Below are 19,958 nucleotides of genomic sequence, written 5' to 3' on the forward strand. Positions count from 1 at the left end.
GATTGCCAGTTTAGAAAAAGTGAAAAATAAAAAAAATAAAATAAGATTGAAACCGAAGAAGACCGAGAATGTGTTTAGGGTTTGGTTTAGATGGGTGGGAGGAGGTGGAAGGTTAGTAGCTCTACTAGTAGTAGTAGTATAGGCTCGCATAGACGATGTGTCGAGGTTTCTTTTTTTTTCTTCTTTTCTCTCCCTCCCGAACGCTGCGCGTGATAATATACGAGTTATGTAAAACACAGTGCCCACACCAATTTTTTTTTTCAACCCCCCGGAAGAAAAAATATTTCATTCGCTCGAATGGTCTTTGCCGATAAATCAGGTGATGTGTTCACACCCCCCAGACATTTATAAAAATATATAAAAAGACGTTTGTGTTTGTCTGGTTGTTCTTGTGTGTATGTGTGTTACCGATCGCGTTATTTACCCCGGGTTGTTTGTGTGTTTAAAAGAAAAACATTGCGGCAAAGTCGAGTCTCTCGTTTCTCTCTCTCGAAACTGAGAGAGAGAAAGCCAAAACAAACAAAATGAACGCGTTCAATATATAAAGGAAGACTCCGAAAGAAGAAATTTTCTTTTATTTATTTTTTATTTGATCGTCGATCGAGTAAGAAAAATAATTCTGTTTCGGAGCGAAAGGAAAAAGAAAAGAAAAAAATGAAATTCTTGTTTCATTTCATTTCATTTGCCACTTTATTTATTTGATTTGATTTTGACTCGTTTGGTATTATATATATATATTTTTTTCCTTTTCGGAAGAGCCGAGTCTCATTCCTCCGGGTAATTTCCCTCGGTTGTTGTACACAAGTTATAGCTCGTAACTTTGCTCACAAATAAATTTTTAAAGGGGGGAAAAGGAAAAAAAGGGTTTTTTTTTCTTTTTCGTTCGGTAGAGACTCTTTTGGCGACTGCCGCGCGCAACTGCAACGAAAGAGGAAATTCACTGTGACCGACCGGCAGTCACGTACATATACTATACTTGTAGCAGTGGCTATACACAACCTTCGAAGAAGAAAAAAAAAAAAGAAGTTGAAAAAGAGAAAAGAATATAACGTCATAACTACTGGCCGTTATAATAATCATTATAGATCGAGCCAAGGTTTTCCCTCTCGCCCGTTTCTCTTCCACAAAACGACTTGACTTGTACGGTTGTAAATCACATAATTGATTTTCTACAAAAAAAAATGAGAAACAGCTTCAAAAAGAACGAAAAAAAAAAAGAAGTTGTAAAGTTAGCATAGTTATAGGTTGAACTGCTACCTGGACGGCTGGGGGTGATAGAGAGATCTTGGGTTAGTATTAGTATCCGCACATAAAAACAAATTTCCAGCTTTTCTTTTCTTTTTTTCAAACATCCCGCCAAAAGTTGTTTCCAAGATTGTGGGAATGTCGAAGTAATAAGCTTCTGCTGTTGCCACTAAACACTTAAAACGGCGTGTTCAGTAGGGAGAATGGTGGAGCTGCTAGTAACCAATCTAGGCTTCTCTTTCTCTTAGTGACACTTTAGTCGGTCGGAATGCATCCGGCGGAGAAGCCATTCATGGGATGGAATGAAGGAGAGATGCTTTTTCTATTTCTTGCCGAAAGTTAACGGCCCAACGATTTGAGGTGGAAGAATAAAAAAGACAGTAGCCGAAAAAAAAGCCAAAGAAGAGAAGAACAAGACGACCGGTGGGAGGAGGAAGGAGAGTGCATGAAGAAGATGGTCAAAACATGGGAGGAGAATGAGGGAAACAAGAGACTACTTCTACTACTACTACCAGAGTCTATAACCAAACTATTGACTTGGGTCGGTATCTATCTTGCGTTCTGTGTCGACTCGGTCGAGAGCTAAAAGTAGCGGATGGGAAATGGGCAACTTTGAAAACTACTCGAAGAGCTGTGGCTCTTTTCTGGATCTTTTTTTTCTTCTCTCGTCTTGTTTGTTTTGTGGGGATTTTTTTTTTTCGTGTTTTGTTTTGTGTCTCTTTTCTCTTTCTTTCGGTCGATTCCGGTCGAAGAAAAGTAAAGCGGCGGTAGCGGTCTATTTCGGTTGTTGTTGTTTCTTCTTCTTCTTCTTCCTCCTACTCCCCCCGACCACCACCACCAAGCGAACGCCGCCCTTTTTTATTGGAGTTTTCCGTTTGGTGCGGTGGTACAGGCTCGGCAGCTTCTTCTTCTGCAGAGAGTCGAGACAGACCGAAGAGATGAGGTTCTTCTTCCCTTTTAAACGTCGCTTTGTATTTATATACAAGTGTGTGTGTGTGTGGATATTGCGCCACAGGGCTCCCTGCCACCACCACCGCCGCCGCATAGCACCGATGAATAGCTCCTTTGCTTTCTTTTGTTTGCTGTTGTTCTTGGCTCCGCCGTCACGGTCTCTTCGGGACGTATAGCTCTTCTCTACCGATCCTATCCTCATTTTCCTTTGGCAAGCTCAATCTACCCGGCCGGACAATGATCCAGAGGTGCGGATTCCTCTCTCTTTCCTATTCTTTGTGGCTCCCTCCCCAGCTTCTCATCGCGCTGAGGGGTATCCGCAATGTCCATTCCGGGGGTTGTGATGCTGGTGGTGGTGTAGAAGGAGAAAGAAGAAAAGAGAAAAAAAAAAAAATTTATTATTTTTTTTTTTTTTTCAATTTTGATAAATCAAATAAATGTTAATGAAAACTTTTAACACATAGTGGACTCGGTCTCACAATAAGCGGGGAGGACGCCCGTATATATCAAATTCAATTTACGGTCTTTTTCTTCTTCTTCTTCTTCTTCACTCCTGAATCAATTTCAATGAATATCTCTTTTGTTAGATCCACCATCACGACCACTTGGTCGACTCTTAACCGAATAATAGGGAAATGTAATTTTGGTGAAAATTGGGAATTCTTCTTGGCTTCTCTCTCTATATGTACGGACTGGAACAATTTTAAATCTTTCGACTCCAGCATTTCCAACCACTTTTGAAATGGAACTATTCAAAATGATCTTTTTTTCCCCATTTGTCTGTCGAGTTCTGCCAGAAAATTTTGATTTGTTCCGAATGAGGAAGAAATCAACGGCGGTTTCGGCGAGTGAACTTTTGAACGCGTTTTCACGACCGAACGTGCTGCCTTTAATAGAGACATTTACCCCGAGCGACGTTCTCTCTCTCTCTCGGCTTCAATTGTTTCCCATTGCGATGATTTGATATGCAAAGAAATTCGATAAGAGTCAAGCCAAAATGGAGCACAGGAACTCGATTTGTGTTGCGGGAGAGAGAGAGAGTAACCGATGCCCTGCGTTTAAAATAAATCGAGAGAGGCAACGACGACGGCCCTTGTGTGAAACTAAAAAAGAAGGCGGTTGAGGAAACTCTTTGGGGGGGTTTTTTCTTGGCTTGCGGTCGGGGTTTTGGGTACAAATGATCGCAGCTCCTCGGTCGTGTGTCAAAAAGAAAAAAAGAAGAAAAAAACCAGAAAAGCAACGGCTGTTTTTAACCTCGGCGTGACTCCCGCCGACACCTCGGTGAGCACTGCTGACCTCCCACCACCACGACCGCCACAACAACAACCCCCCTCCCCTCTAATCGAAAAAAAGAGCGGGCCGTTGTATAAGTGAAGAACATGACCGAAGAGCGATCACGTTCAATGTTTCCATTGTTTTTTAATAACTTGATGGCTTGCTGCCCCTGCCCTTTTTCACACCACCAGATAAAACATTTCTCTCCCGCGTTTTTATTTTTCATCCGGCCGGATTTGTTTCTCTCTCTTTCTCTGCTCTCGGGCGATCAACTTGTCGTCGCTCCCGAAACGAGCGCAGAGAAGGCAACCGACTTTTGAGTGAGACAGGAGGGTTTTTTTTTTCGCGTAACGGGTGCCAACAGGACAACTTAATTCATTCCATGTCAAAGTTAACTTTAAACCTTTTATGCGTATGTGTGTGTGTGGAGTATATCTCGACTTGGCCAAACTGTGGACGCTTCGATTTCTAATGGGTCGTGTCTTTTTTGTTGTTGTGTTGTTGTTGAAAGAAACAGGTTCAGACATTGATCGAGGACGTTCAAAAGTTGCAGTCGACGTTAAACCAGTTGCGCGAATCCTCTGCCCGCCAACTGTCAAACTTTGAAGAGGAATTGCAGGTGCGCGGCCGACACATTCAGCGACTGGAAGCTCAGCTCGAAGCGCAAAAAGACTACCAGGAAATCCGCCGTGAACTCAGGTAACTATTTGTGTAACCCAAGCGACCAGACAGAATTATATTCTGCCCTCTTGTTGTCGTTGTTGTTGTTGTATCATCTTTCTCCTTTTCTATCCTCCCCTCGTCTTCTTCTTCTTCCTTCTTCTTCTTTTGTCGTTTTGATTCGACATATCAATGGCCCCCCATCACAATCGATCCCGCGATCCTACCCGATCCCCAGCTCGGCATCTCGGCGGTATTGTGTTATTCGTCGATATGACGACGTTTTGTCGTCGTCAAGGATGTCGACAAAACACTGGGAAGAAATAAAAAAGATGGAAATAAGAACAAAAGGCCAAAAAACCAAAAAAAAAAAAAAAAAAAAAAAAGTAGTCAAATACCACATTCATTTCTTTCGATATATATCGATCTCTGAAGCCGTAAATATGTCACCCCTCGTTCTTCAGACCCCCTTCCGCCATACTCCTTAGTGTATTGGGTGAGGAGGATATATAAGAGGGAGAGAAAAGTGCTTGAAATATTTACGTCTTCCTCTCTATTAGGCCAGGGGGCTGGTATAGAGTCTACATCCATCGTACTAGTAACCACGAAGAGAGAGAGAAAGAGAGAAACGAGTCTAATATATTTGTGATATGTAAGCGGATCATGCAAATAGCTCCTTTTTCCTCCCTCCAACAGCCTCCCCCCCCAACCAACGATTGCCTATATACCATTCAATATGAATGTGGCTGACTGGCTAGACTGATGGTGCGGCTGTTTTCCGCTCTCTCTCTTTCTCTCTTGAACGTCTTGAGAGAAATCCGATTGATCCGTGCGGTCTCTAGCCGCTCGGGCTGTGCAGAATAGTCGTCGAATAAATACAATTCCTACAGAAAATGGTGTAAGCCCCCTCTCATCCTTCACTATTCTCTCTCTGGCCGTCTTCTTTGACCTTCTAGATGGTGGTAGTAGTTCATTTGGTTTTATTTCGAGTCTATTTCTGTACGTGTGTGTGTGTGTGGGAGAATCTCGTTTAATTACACGGTCGATTGGTCTGTGTCACTGGTCGACGTAGCCAATCTGCCGGCTGTAAACGATGAGCTTGACAGAATTTCTTATTTATTTATTTATTTATTTTTTTCTTTTCTCTCTCGCTCTATTTTCGGCAGTATCTTGAAATCGATCGAGTTTCCGCACCTGTCGTCGACCGTTGACGAAGACGACGACGACGACCAGGACATTGCCAAGAAATCGGACAAGGTCCCCACTTCCGCGTTAGCCGGCGGCAACAAACCGCTAGAGGTCTTGCTCCTGGAACGCAACAAAGCTCTCCAGTCGGAGAACACGGCACTCAAAGTCGCCAACAGTGAGCTGCAAGGTAAGCGGTCGTCTGGCCAAATTTTCTCATCTCGTTCTCCCCTCATATCGAAACCCCCAGTTGATAATGTTCATATAATTATTAATATTGTGTGTTAGCCGAGTGAAGGTAAACGGGCGACCCTTTTTCTGGCCAAAAAAGGACTCGTTTCGCAACCTTTCTGTCTTTCTTTTTTGGTATTGCTGAATGGATGTTGACACGCCTCCCCCGGTTTTTTCTTGCGCGTGCTCATCTTGTTTTATGATTTCCCATCGCGGAATACGGAATAACAAAAAAATCTCCTCCAACGACAAATCGCAACACAGACACACGAATCTCTTTTTTTTAACCCGCCCCCTCCGGTTGAGTATTTGCTCGTAAATCTGGCGACACTGGTTGCTCATCCTCTCTGTATCTCTCTCTCTCTGTTGGCTCTTATTCCCGTCTGACCCTTACGACGACACACGCCAATCATCAGGCGAAGAAGAAAAGACTTTGACACTTCCGCTGGAAGAAACTTCACCTCCATCACCTCCACCGTCGTCTTCCTCGTCGGCGTCTCCCGGTCCGGCTGTTTTGTCTTCCAAAGACGACGCCAGCGTCGCCCAGCCGGTCAGCAACAACAACAACAACAACACGGCAGATTGTGAAGCCGATCACTCTACGGCCAACAACGACAACGACACGATGCCCTCGTCGACGCGTTTGGGACTGGCCAACAGTCCGATGGCGGCTGCAGCGGCAGCTGCGGCGGCGGCCGCCGCCTCAGTCGGCGCCCACGTCGGCCCACCTCCGCCGTTCTCGCCTTTCGTCGGCGCCGTTTCCGCATCGGGTCTGATGGGTCCGCGACACCTGCCGCCCGTCTTCCACCCCGTCTTGGGCGGCCTGGGCTCGCTGGGCCACTTTTTCAACGAGGACATGCTCCTGCACTGGCGGCGATCGCTGGAAGCTTCCATGCTGAGCCATCACCAGCAGCAGCAGCAGCAGTTGCAGCAACAGCAACAGGAGCGACGGATGGCGTCGCCCGACCGCGCCAGAGCGTCCAGCCCCGGCAGCGACAACGGTGGCGAAGAGATCAACAGCAGTAGTCTCTATGGCCAGCGGACACCAACGACAACGGCGGCCGGAGACGGAACTGCCACTACACCCACCGTAACGACGACTCCCAGGTGCCCGACTACTCCTACCGGGCAGCAGCAGCAGCAGGGACTCAACTCTTCGACGCCCAACTCTTCCGGCGTAGCCACTTTGCCCGGCTGGCCTAGCTGGGAAGACTCTCATTTGGCCAGGCTGCAGCAAGAGTTCATCACACGCGGGGGCGTCTACCCAGGTTTCGGCGGCCCAGGCAGCGTCAACAGCCTGGCCGGCGGTGGCCTAGGAAATGGTAGCCTAGACGGTGGCGATGGACCGTCGGCCGCTGCCTTAGCCTCTCTGATGGCCCTTCCGGAAGGTTTGACATCGCTACTGGCCAAGAGCAACCCGCTCGAGGCCCGTCTCCAGGAGATGCTGCGCGCCACGATGGAGCGCTACGCCAGCCAAGCCCTGGACACGTTGGCCATTTCGCGCGGCGTCCGCGAGCTCCTCTCCATGCACAACATCGGCCAGCGACTCTTCGCCAAGTTCGTCCTCGGCCTCTCGCAGGGCACCGTCTCCGAGCTCCTCTCCAAGCCCAAGCCCTGGGACAAGTTGACGGAGAAAGGCCGCGATTCCTACCGCAAAATGCACGCCTGGGCCTGCGACGAAGCCGCCATTTTGCTCCTCAAGTCTCTCATTCCACGCAAAGGTAGGAAAAAAACAAAATCATTTGACTTTTCTCTCTCGTTTTATTTAGAAAAATGTCAAATTTTTCTTTTTCTTTTTGCCCGTCGTCATTTTCTGGGCCGTGTTGATCAACATCCGCGTGCGTCACTGATGCGCCCTAATGGGCAGAGTTTGATCATCAATCAGCGCAGTTGTTAATATATAATGTACATATATATATTCGATGAATATTATGAATATCGATTATTCTTTTTCGGAGCTGGTTATGTGTAGCCGGAGTCAGAGTTGCAGTTCCAAAGGAGGAAGAAGGGAAGGGAAGGGAAGGGAAGAAAAGGGAAGAAAAAACGGGACACGGGGAATGAGAAATGGAAAAGTTTGAAGGGTGAAAAAGTCATTAGTCAGATGAATCTGATCCAATTAATGAAAGCGGCGGCGGCGGCGGTTCTTGTTGTAGGCTTCGTTCCACATCGCTCGCTATCGATTCGAAATGCCTAGGTGGTCGCAGTTTCAACTGTGTGTAGATTTTTGTGACTTGCGTCAATATGGAAACGGTTTCGGATACAAAAGGTCGTCGTCGTCGTCGTCGTCGCAAGGGCGATGTGACACACAGTTATAACTACAGCAGGCCCCGTTCAGGGGCTCTCTTTTTTATTTTATTTTTTCTGGTCCCTCAACTTGTTGTCGATTCAGCTCAAGGCATTCCGAAGAGAAGCCGAGCCCCTCTCTTCGGTCTTTGCTGGATGATTAATCATCCACGATGGAGCAGATTACCATCACAGGTTGTCTGTGCGTGTGTGTGTGTGTCTCACATGTGTGTGTAGCCCTACTAGTAGTCGTCCAAGTATGCGCTTGCATGTGTGTGTGTGTGTATCAAGGAGCGTAGAGTCAGGAGCAGCTAGGAGAAGGCCAGGTGTGCGGCGCAGCTCTGTCACTACTGTTGCAGGTTAAATGTTGTCATTCCGACTGGGCTATATATTTTATGCCGCCAACCGCATCCTGGTGTTTCGTTTCATTTTCTTTTCTATTTTCCTTTTTTTCTTTTTCTTATAAGAAGCATTCCCCTTTTTGTTTCTCTCTCCGAAATTCATTTGAATAAAATGTCAAAAAGGCGCACGGTAGAATTTTTTGTTTGTGTTTTTCAAGAAGAAATGTGGCGGTTGAACTCTTGCCAAGTCTCGTGCGTGTCGCCAGCCTCAATGGCGACGATCTTTATTGGTCATGAAATTGCCCCGTTTGCTCTTTGCACCTGGAAAAAAGAAAGAAGAAGAAGAAAAAAAGAGGCGCTGGCTAATGAAGTGATGAGGCGCTCACATTTGACAAGTTAACATCATTCCCAGGGAAGATGGGGGGAAGCGGAGGAGGAGGAGAAAAGAAGGTCGAAAATGTGTTGTTATTAGTCTCTTGTGTGTCTGATCTCGTTCTCATTTGGAAACTGTCAGAAAAACCTCTTGTTGGAAGACGACAATCCCTTGATGCGCGTCTCTCATTCGCTCGTCATTCCCTGTCGGCTCTTGAATAATGGGACGGATGGAAAGAGAGTCAGGACCGTGATATTGACAAGCCATCAAGAGCAGCAGCAGCAACAGCCAGGAAAGAAAAAAAAGAGAGACACATTTTTTGTCTTCTTCTTCTTCTTCTTTTAGGGGGCCTGGGTTTTTCTTTCTTTTGCGGTGTTGTCTCCCCATCACGTTCCCATTCAAATTGGGCGACTGGCCTTGTTTCTTCTTCCTTTGCACCATCTGTGCAGGAGGGCCAAAGTTGTTTGATTTTTTTTTTTTCTTTTTTTGGGGTGTCCTTCATGCCTACATTATTCCTTTTTTTATTTTCTTCTTCTTCTTGTTCAATTCCACCGTTAACAGGGGAGGATAGAGAGAAAAAAGAAAGAAAAAGAAAATAAATACAAGTCGTTCGCCCCATCGTTTCTTAGCTGCTTTTGTCAAACCGCTGATGATTTCAAGTCCTTTCGGAATCAGTCCTACAAGGAGGAGAAGAGTGGTGTAGCGATGGTGCCGGGTCGCTCATGTTTCACGGTCCCACAGAAACACGGCATTTCTCTCCCCCATCCGTCCCTCCGTCCGTCCGTCCGTCTCTCTCTCTTATTCGTATAGTTTAAAGCCTGTCATTTCTGTCGGACAAGATCTGATACGACTTTTGGGAGTCCCTTCTTCTTCTTCTTTTTTTCCCCCCTTAAGTTGCTTCTATACCTTGTCTCTGTCACACTCACACACAGCTTGGTATTCCTTGGTCTTTTTTTTCTTCTTCTTCTCTACTCTCGTCCCGATATTTCATTAGAAAGAATTTTTGATATTTTTCTGGTGAGGGGGAAATCTTGGCCGAACAAAATGAGCGTTTTGATTGGATCTTTTTTCGTTTTTCTTTTTTTTTTTTCCTTCTGAATTTTTGACTAACGCCGGTCTCTTCTCCTCTATCTTTTTCTCGTATCGGATATGTGTTGTTATGTGTATATGGGCGAGTAGTATACATCTGCATGCTACAGTAACCACTTACCGGACTCTCGTTCTATCATTTTGTGAGGTATGTTTTTTGTGTCGAGTAAAATAGAAAAGAATAAAAATAAAAATAACAAGTGGAAGAAGAAGCGCAACGGAAGAAGCCGCAAGATTGCGCCAGTCAACCCGAACGCCATTCATCGGTTGAGGTGGAAACCGTGAGTGTGTGTGTTACTGTGTGTGTAGCGTGTTGTTGTTGCCGTATATACTCGACCTTTTGTGGGTTTTTTCTTCGTTCTTTCTTTCTTCTCGATGAAGAAGCAGATGTCGTTTTCTCATCGTTTCAGGTCTAGGAAGAAGAAAAGTAAAAGAGACGGGGTGGTATTGGAGACTCTTTTCACTCACATGTGGCTCGAGGTTTACCTGAAACGCGGTAATTATAAGCCCATTATTCCGTTGTGAAGCAATGGAGTGAAGAGATAAGAGCCATAGCCATAGCCAGAGCCAGAGAGAGAGAGAGCTGCGTGGATGACTTATCGGTCGTATTCAACGGCTGACTGGGCAAGCGCCGGCGAAATGGCAGCCGACCAACCTGTTGCGCCGCACTCTCCTACCGTGTCTCTCTCACTAAAGTTGTTGCGCTCTTGATGATGTTTCGGTCTAGACGAACGGCCAACGACGGACACGGCCATGTATATTGCTATAGATTATAGGTATAGCGAAAGGATTTTCACTTGTTTTTTTTTTTTCTTTTTGCCTCCACATCGCCTCCCTTTCTTCCTAAACATAGGGGGCAGTTGGAAAAGGGCTGGATAATATAGAGCGCCTTGAGGGGCCAAGTGTAGTAGTAGCTTTATATGTGCATAAGAATTGTTGGATGTATTTATTTCTCCATTTTTTTTTTTTACCTTCTTGTTTCTTTCTTCTTTGACTTCGGCGCGCGGTTATTTTAAATTTTTATATCCCCCCCCCCACTCATCGGTTGGAGGAGAGAGAGAGAACAACAACAACAACAAGAAAAAAAGGGGAGCAATCAAGTTGGCAACGACGACGATCCAAAAAATAACTTTGAAAATTCCAAAATGAAATGATTGACCGCTGCCAGACATATTTTCGGCATTTCCAGTCAAATGAGCAGCTTGCCATAGCCGGACAATTTCGGGTCCCCCGAGTAGTAGTAGTATCGTAGCGCTAGCTGCTTGACGGAATCAAAGAAAAAGAGACACGCACATCAGTCGGCACTCTGCCGGCACTCCTCGGTCGACTGGTTTCGACAATTTTCTGATGGGGGCCCTTTTCTTCTGACTATTTCTTTTTTTTTGGTTTTTTGTTTTTTCTTTGCTCTCCCCGGTTCTTCTTGTTTCAGTTTTCCTAAGAAGAAAAAAAATCAGCTGCCAGTCAAACCGCTAATCACTGCCGTGTGTGGTGACTCGGTGAACCTTTCCAATGTCGATGCAATTCCTAGTAGTTTTGCCTTTACCTCTGATGCAATCATTTCCGAATGGTTTGCGTCCTTGTTCGAGTCATAACTCGAAAAGAGAATGAAAGAAACGAGAAGCGAATGAACCTGTGGACCACAAGAGCCGCTATCACCACACTAAAAGATGGCAATAAGAAGAGGGGGGGGGGGGAAGAAATCATCATCATAATAATCATAACACAAAAAAAAAGAAGAGTTTTTTTTTCTTTTCTCTCTCTTCTGGAATGGGATGTCGACCTCTTGGTGTGTAAAGGTGGCGGCGGTTGGTGGCGTTCCTCCGACGAATTCTCCCACGGTCAAACCTTCATCGCCGATGAAGGAAAACCTTTTTTTTGTGTTGTCTTATGCGCCCGGCAGCACTTGACTATCGACCCACGCTATGATATTATTATCTCTAACTCTTTATCCGAGTGTGTTCTCTTTATTTTTCTTCGAACATGAAAAGAAGAAGAAGAAGAAGAAGTTATACTTATTATGCATCGTTTAAATATCTGGAATAAGACGCCGGGAGGCCGCAAGCCCCGCCTTTACCCCCATCGTTTTCTTTTCCTTTCGTCTGGTTGTTGTTTTCGGTTCTCCATCATCATCATCACCTGGCGACCGGTGTACACACACAGAGAGAGAGAGAGAGAGAAAGAGAGAGAAAAGAAATAGTTCCAAGTGTGTTTGTGTATATGTTGCTCGCTTATGGGGCGGAAATGAAGCTTTATTACTCTGTACCCGTTGATTGGTAGTACACACACACAAAACAACATGGTGGAATGGAAACAACTCCCGACAACCGCAACGATTGCAACATGAACAAGTCTCTTGAACCGAAATTTGGTTGTTTTTTCAACAGAAAAGAAAATGGAAGAAAAAACCAATTTGAAAAATGGTCTGCTCGCGATTTCCGAGCAGCAGAACAAAAAAGGAGATAAATACGGGACCAATAAAAATGGGAAGGAACGAAAAGAAAAAAAAGAAGTGGGGGACGAGAGACATTTATCTAATAAATGGCTGGCAGCATCGCCATCGGGAGTCGACGCAACACGACAAACACACAATAGAAGAGAAAATAAAGAATGATCGGATAAGAAGAAGTTTGGAGACGGGTCCCGGCTCCCTGTCAAGACGAAAGAGTAACACGGACCCATTATCTCTGTTATTTTCTTGTTTAATAGAAATGATTGCGCGTAGAGCCAGAGAATACAGGGGAAGGTGAACAATCCCGTCGCTCCTCCAGGGGGGGATTTACAGTCAGATCAACAGGTCTCGACCTGGCCTAGCGGCGGCGGCGGCGGCGGTGGTGGTGGTGGTGGCGGCGGTGGCCATGTAGTGGTGGTAAGTCGATTATTTGTCCGTCGCCAATCGACTCCCGGGGCACAACGTAACAGCGGCGGCGGCAGTCCTGGTTGATTTCGGGGTCATTGCGGGCGCGCCATCTTTTCTGTTCTGTTCCACCCCATATTTTATTCTTGTGTAAATGGGTTGAGAGACGGGCAGCTAGGCGGATGAGAGAGTGAACCGAACGGATGCCGTATTGGTGACGCCCCCGTCCATCATCATCAACGGTCTTGGGAAAGAGAAATGACAGCAGCCCCTCAAACTATCATCATGGGCATATCCCCTTGAGGAGAGCCGAGCCAGTAGACATCAAAAGAGGCCCGCGTCTATACAGAAACCGAAAAGGCAATCGATGACTTCTTGTTCTCTTCCCCCCCCCCTTTCTCTCTCTCTCTCGAAACAACGGCGGTAGCCGAGAGACCCTGGAAAAAAAATAGTCCGACAACAACTGGACGCCAAATAGACTCTAGTCGCTCCAGTAGTCAAGCGCAACCTTGCCTCCAGTCTATATATACTACACCCGTACTGTATCAATACGCGTGTGTCTGTGTGTGTGTGTGTGTGTACGTGGCGTTATTATTATGATTCGGGATCGCAACGCTCTTCCGTTTTTTTCTTTTACTTGTTTTTGACGTCTTTGACCGGAGGGGCGGAAGAAAAGAGACGGTTGACTTTCCTCGTGAATGACGTCATTGCGGGAGGGGGGGACAATAGCGCGCCCCGGCTTGAAAAGAAAAGGAGCCCATCACACCTTTTGTCGGCGTCGATTATTAACTTGTTTAACTTTTTTTTTCTGATGGTGCTGTGCTGCTTATGCTCCTACCAGTCGATGTCGTTTTCTATCCGATGCGCAACTGTTTTTGTTGGCAAAGAGAAAGACGCCGCCGACGCCGCCGCCTTATGTCTCCATCTTCTTGTGGCAATGAGATCCAAAAAAAAACAAAACGAGTATAAATATAAAAATCGTTTCTTTTTTTTTTTCTTCTTCTTTTACAAATAGAAGAGAGAACCCCTGAGAGAGGAAAACGTTAAAAAAAATGTCTATAAGAATCAAGGTGTCTTTTGTTACGAACCGACCGGGGGGAAAATGTGGGAGCCGATAGATGAAGATATCCCACCACCGCCAACACACACACACACACACACACACACGGGGCACGTTCTCTTGTGTTGAGGTGGCGTCGGCGGCGGTGTCTTTTTCATTTCTTAATCACCTTTTGTTGTCCCCATCATCTTTTATTCCGCCTTTCCCACAAGGAGCCACACAGCAGCTCCTCAAACTGTATCGTTTTGATTGTCGTCATTATCTCCAAATGCCTGGCACCAACCAACCGCTGGATGCCTTTTTTTTCTAGACTTGTTCTTCTTATAACTGACGATGAAGACATTGTCGTTTCGCGGTCCAAGTCTCCAAGAACTTTTGTGCAATAGGCCCTTTCGAAAAAAACACTCCAGGAAATGAGTTCTAATCAAATGATGATTACTCTTTTCTTTTTCTTTTTTTCCTTTTTGTGTGTGTTGCAACTATCAAAGTATATCAGCCAGTGTGTGTGTGTGTGTGTGTGTGTGTGTGTGTGTATGTGCTGCGAGTCTCTGGGTAATTATGAGAAGAAATGAGCCCCGAAAGTTCACGCCGCCAGCCATAGCTTCGATCCATCTTCTTCTTCCGTTCATCTATTCTTCTCTTTTTTCTCTCCCCTCCAGTAGTAGGAGTAGTAGTAGGAGTACTACTCCGGCTGCTACCATTTCTCTTTATCTGGCATGGAGGGCGGTTGATTGGCTCTCTGGCCTCGTCTAGTTAGCCCGTCGATGATGATGAGCACCGATAAAAACAGATGAAATAAGCAGCCAGGGAGACTAGAGAGTCTGGCCTTGTATTAGTTTTTAAAAAAAGAAAAGAAAAAGAAAAGTCGTCGCTGGCGCAAACTGGAGCTGATGGCTGCGAATGGACGACGACTGTCTTATCAAACGGATGCAAACTAAGAAGGTTTAATCAAGGATTCGTTTTCTGCTCCGCCGACATGGCGCGGAGAGGGGGAGTTTACTAAAAGTCTTGCCACTATCAGCCCCACCAACCTTCTCGGAGAGTTTTGAGAGCAGTCGCAATGGCATCCGTCCATCTAATAAGCCGTGCAAATATACACACAGAAAGAGAGTCGAATCAAAAGGAAAAAAAAAGTTTTTTCGGGTTCGCCCTAGTGCGTCGCTCGTCGCTCCCGCCGAGGGTATCATTAAATGAACCTCGTTTTTTTTCCCCTTTTTTTTCCGCTGCTCTTTTCTGTTATCCCAATCTCAATGGATGGCTCTCCCCTCTCTCAATCAGGTCCATCTTAATGAACAAACTTTTTTTTTTTTCCTTTTTCTGTTCTTTTCCTCCCGGCTGGAGTGGTTGGGAAAAGAAAGAAAGAAAAGGAGCGATGCATGTTAGACATTCACCAACGACTCGAAAGGGAAATCGCTCCGAATCGGATGACAGAACCGACGACGAACGCGCGACGGCGGACCTGCTCTGCATATTGCCATGGGAGCGCCCGTTTTTGGCAATCCCGGCTCACTTCATCTTCTTTTCTTTGAATGAGAACGGCGGTCAGATATCCCTGCTGCAGAGGCCGTGTCAATAATTACAATCGGGGGGGGGGGGGGGGGAAGTCCCTCCCCCACGTAGGGGAACATCAGTGGAATAAGAAGAAACTTGTATCTATCCTCGATGCGGATGTTGTCCTTATAACTCGGATCGGCGTACTCGGTAATCTTGAAGAAAGAAAAGTTACTTCTAGCTCCGCCTTCTCTCATCTCCCTTTAGTCTTTTCATTGAGACCCCCCCCCCCCCAACTACTTCGCCTCCCATTATGGCCGACTCTTAAAAAAGTCAAAAACTTTTGCTTCTCTCCCGATATATATATCTACTACTTACGTAACGTGCAAGTCGAACAAAGCCGAAGTGACTTTTTTTTTTCTAATTCTGAAGCATTTTAAAATTCACCAAGTCCTCCACTTCATCTATAAATACATAACGAGAAGAGAGAGAGAGAGAGAAAGAGAGTGGGTTTGGTCATTTGCTTGTGTGGTGATCTGCTAAGCCTCTTAACGGACACATGTGAAACACATCTCTTTTTCTCTCTCTCTCTCTCTTGTCCACCCCACGGTAATACCCGAAATCTTTCGGCGCAGAGGAGAAGGTGTGTCGTGTCCTACTTACTTCACGACTCCTTGTACTGTGTTGTAGTTGTAGTATGGCACTCTTGTGTCTATTTATTTATTTATTCTCGTGTTTGTTCGCCCGGCTTGCTGCTGCTGCTGCCCTCCCGGGATCTTTTGATATTTACCTTTTTTTTTTCTTTTTTTCTTAATTCCAACGACGACGTATCGTCTATCCTTGGCGGCTGTTGAAAGAGTCATTTGCCGCCAATCGCAGTGACATGTTCATCCAATCAATCCCGTCACATGTGCAACGTCAAATAACCCAACACACACGCACAAAAAAGAAAAGAAACAAGTTTTTTTTTTGGTGGGAGGGAGAGAGAAAAAAAAAACGAAACCGAAAGAGACAGAAAATGTTGTCAGGCTCATCGGCAATCCGCACCCGGGATTCTCCGGGACGCGCGGAGATATATTTGGATCGGTTTCCCATTTGGAAAAATTTCTTTTCTTTTTTTCTTTTCTGGGTTCTGTTATTGTGGTTGCGTTTCGTGTAAAAGAGCAAAAACAAAAAGAAGAAGAGAAAAACTTCTTGTCGGATGAAAATTCCCGAGCGTCTCATAGACTCATTCTCGATAGTTTGTCGTGTATGTTGTTTTTCGTGAAAAAAAAAAGTCCAAACCGTCAGACGATTTTTTTTTTGTTCTTTTCTTTTTTCTCTTTTCCGTTGACGGTCGTTGGTGGTGGTGCTGATGGTATTGAGTATCGGTTTGGTTGTGGTGGCAACTCGCCGAGCTCAGCGGGAGGATTTAAATTTAGCTACTAGCCGTTGAGCTGAGAGATATTTATTCCCATCTTCTTCTTCTTCTGTTTTCGGTGGGGGGGGGGGGGAAGGAGGCAGACTCTGAAGGAAGGTTTCCGAAAGAGCCCGTGAAAGAGAAAGAAGACGATATTTACATGACCTAGAGAGACAAAGAAGGTCTTTACCACTTCCAACGAAAAGGATATCAGGTAGTGTAGTTGCACAGTCAACTGTTGGAAAAAGGGGTGAGTCTTATTACACGGTAGCAACAGCTCGGCAACGAAAAACAGACTATACGAAACGACAATAAAATAAGAAGAAAAACGTGCAAGTGCGTCACTGGCTAAACCAGTCAACCGTTGAGCTCAATGGATCCCAAGGTCTCGACAGCAGCCGTAGCGATTGTATGCAATCGTCGACAATAATTAGTCGTCGCCGTCCTCCTTCTTTTCTTCCCTGTCGGTTTATTTTCTTTCATACCTGCTTCGCATTGGCCGCCCCCCCCCCCCCGCTCTTGTCGATCTAATCCCAAAGACGTTTTAAAGTGAAAGTCATCGGTGACAGCGCGAAAAAGTGACGTAACGCAAAAGGAGAACTCGAAATTTTGGCAACGTCGTCGATTTTGCCCTTCCATCCTTTTTCATTCTTGAAGGTTGGTTTTTTCTTTCTTTCAAAAAGAATTAAAAAAAAAAAAAAAACCTCGGGCAAACAAAAGGTGATTGCGGCGACACCCACGATCAAGAAAACGACGTCGAATTCCGCCATTTTTGATTTTCTTCTCCCCTTCTTTTTTTTTTCTTACTTTCCTATTCTTTTTTCGTTTTTTATTTTCTTTCTTATCGGCGTGTAATCTAAGATTGATTCAACAATTGAACGATCGCTTATGGGAGAGACGCCGGGGAAAAAACCCCAGAAATTCCCAGCCGCTCTCGCATGTGTAGATGGAGTGGTGGGAAAAACAGCTGCCGGTCGTGTCGATTTCTCCGTCTGTTTGGATTTTGTGTGTCTGTCTGTGTGTGTGTGTGTGCGGTTTGTGGTGGAGTTTGTGATGTCGCCTGCCGTTCGATATGTTCGATTGTTCGTAAACGCAGTCAGAGAAAGTGTACAGAAGCTGCTGGACGGACAAATAATCAATGCAATTACGGTCGCCAAATCGTTTTTGTTAGTAACGGCTTCACTCGCTTTGTATATTTGATACGATTCAAAAAAAAATCACCATTCATTTGCAGCAATTCTTTTCATTTCCTTTTTTTTATTCCCTTTCTCATTCAATTTTTGATCATTTCATTGATCCGTTTTTTTTTCTTTCTCCTCCGGTCACCGGTTTTACGCTGGGGACATTTTCTTTTTGTTTTGTTCGTAGACCTTACTGATGTATAAGCTCTCATTTATTCAGAATGATACGAATGAATAGGACGGTATTTATAATGTAAACAGGCAAAAGAAAGAAAGAAAAAAGAAATAGAAAAGAAACGCCAAACTACTACCACCACCTATCGGCTATCAGAGCGCCGTCAAGGATAAAATGAAAAAAAAAAAAAAAAAAAAAAAAAAACGGGGGGCGCCGGGAATTTCAGCTTTTTTTAAATTTTTTTAATGATCATTACTTTTTTCTATAAGAGAGGGAAAGCAGCTGGAATAGTAAATTTAGTTTTTAAAATAAAAAATAAATGGAATGAAATAATAAAAAAGTTTTTAAAAGAACAGATTAGAGTCGTACCGGAAACAGGGTGTGGCTGTTTTTTTTTTCTTCTTTAATTCCCCCCTCCATTCTCTGACATCGACGTCGGTTATTTCTCTGTTGAGTTGTTGTTGTTTGTTGTCATTCCACAAAGGGACATAAGAGAGAGAGAAAGAGACCCAAATGACAACCTCTCCAAAAAGTCTTTTAGCCTCGGCGGATGAGGGTCACATCGGAGAACGCGAACGACGACGCGTTCTGTCATGTTTCACACGCTATATCCTCCGGGAGGGAGAAGAAGAAGAAAAAAAAGCAGATGAAAACCCCCTTTGGCTCCGGTTCGGTGGGGCCAATTCTTCTTCTTGCAAGGAACCCTAGATAGGAGCTGCTAGCAGCAGCAGCAGCCAGACCTCTTGCTGCGTGTGTTTTTATCTCTGTCGACTTATTTTATTTTCTTTCTTATTACGACGACTTTTTAAGAATTTTTTTTTTACTTTGCGCCCTCCGACTCATTTGGAAGAGAGAGAAAAAAGGGTGGTGGTGGTGGTACTACCCCTAGGAGGAAAACCCAACTAAAAGAAGGTGATGAATGGTCTCTACACGGCACTGCTCTCATTAACGACTTATCATCCCGGGGGCCTTTTGGGCCGCCTTGTAACTTTTTTTTTTTCGGTATAATAAGAAATTTCTGATTTATACGGAGTAGCATTTCCGTTCGCAATCAGCCGGGGCAGACTCGATATCGAACAACCGGTCGTGTGACGTCATTTGCCGTGAATGCATCGAGATTGAAGAAGTGGGGGATATGTCTAAAAATACAAAAATTGGTGGGTGAACTGCTGTGTGTGCAGCAAAGAGAATTCGACAAAAATTGATGATCGAAAACAAGGAGCGATGATTTCATCGCATGGCGACCTCGTTATAGATGCGTACCACGCGATATGTGCGTTTGTCGTATATTTAGACGAGGGGTGGATGTGAGAGAGAGGAGAAAGAAGCATGTGACATGATGATGATCCGGGGCGGCGGCGGCGGCGGCAGCGCCCTAATGGGCACTCCCGCAAGATCAAACTGACGGCATTCGTCAAGTTGGCGGTGGCGTTTGGACCTCGGCAACACACAAAAACGACCGACCGCCGCCGCCAGATTTTTTTTTCAACTTCTGCCAAAAGATTTTTAATTTTTTCTTCTTTTGTCTTGTTGTTGGGCCGATACGGCCAATTGTCATCGACCAAGCATAGCTAGAATGCCTCCTTCCAATTAAAAAAGTATACAATAGGCGGGATCTGACATTTTCAGGAGAAATCCCCCAATCACCGCAAAAGCGATTTGAGCCCTTGAGTGCCGGCGCCATGTTCAAATATCTCTCTCGCACTGCCGTGTTAAATGCCTGTAGAAAATGATCGTGGTCTCCTTATATATGCGTTCATTACGCTTTTCGTATCGAATCAAGTTCCCTCTTTTTTCATATTTATTTATCCAACTTTTTCTTATTTTCTTATTTTTTATACCTCGATTCCCAATTTTGCCCGGCAGCCAAAAAGTTCTATTTCAAGGCCGGCAGCCCGAGACGACAAACGCGCAAGAAGATGGAAAAGAGAGAGAGAGAGAGAGAGATAGATAGATGTTTGACGTTTCATCATCCATCATCTCTCCAGCTGTCCCTCCTTTTCTTTCTTTTATAACTTTAATTTTCTTTCTACCTTTTATTTATATCCACACGTGTGTTTTTTATGTTTGGTTCTTTCCAACTTATTACTTTTCCTTTTTGTTCGTTGCTTTTTTTTTTATTATTGTTATTTTCCGAATGGAAGCGAAAGAGATTTTCGCCATCG

General features: G+C 44.9%; 1 protein-coding gene across 5 annotated transcripts in view; it reads left to right on the top strand.

Moving 5' to 3' along the window:
- Positions 1 to 19,958, top strand: part of LOC124348823 (homeobox protein cut-like) — a 163,656-nt gene that overhangs the window by 132,363 nt on the left and 11,335 nt on the right. For 4 of the 5 annotated variants that reach the window (XM_046799114.1, XM_046799116.1, XM_046799117.1 and 1 more), the window contains 3 exons: positions 3,983 to 4,170; positions 5,298 to 5,506; positions 5,964 to 7,268. In XM_046799114.1, the coding sequence (XP_046655070.1) occupies positions 3,983 to 4,170; positions 5,298 to 5,506; positions 5,964 to 7,268 (1,702 nt within the window). The remainder of the gene's footprint in view (positions 1 to 3,982; positions 4,171 to 5,297; positions 5,507 to 5,963; positions 7,269 to 19,958) is intronic. The other variant, XM_046799115.1, reaches the window with a different exon arrangement.

This window comes from Daphnia pulicaria, chromosome 7 (genome assembly GCF_021234035.1).
Source record: "Daphnia pulicaria isolate SC F1-1A chromosome 7, SC_F0-13Bv2, whole genome shotgun sequence".
Lineage (NCBI taxonomy): Eukaryota > Metazoa > Arthropoda > Branchiopoda > Diplostraca > Daphniidae > Daphnia > Daphnia pulicaria.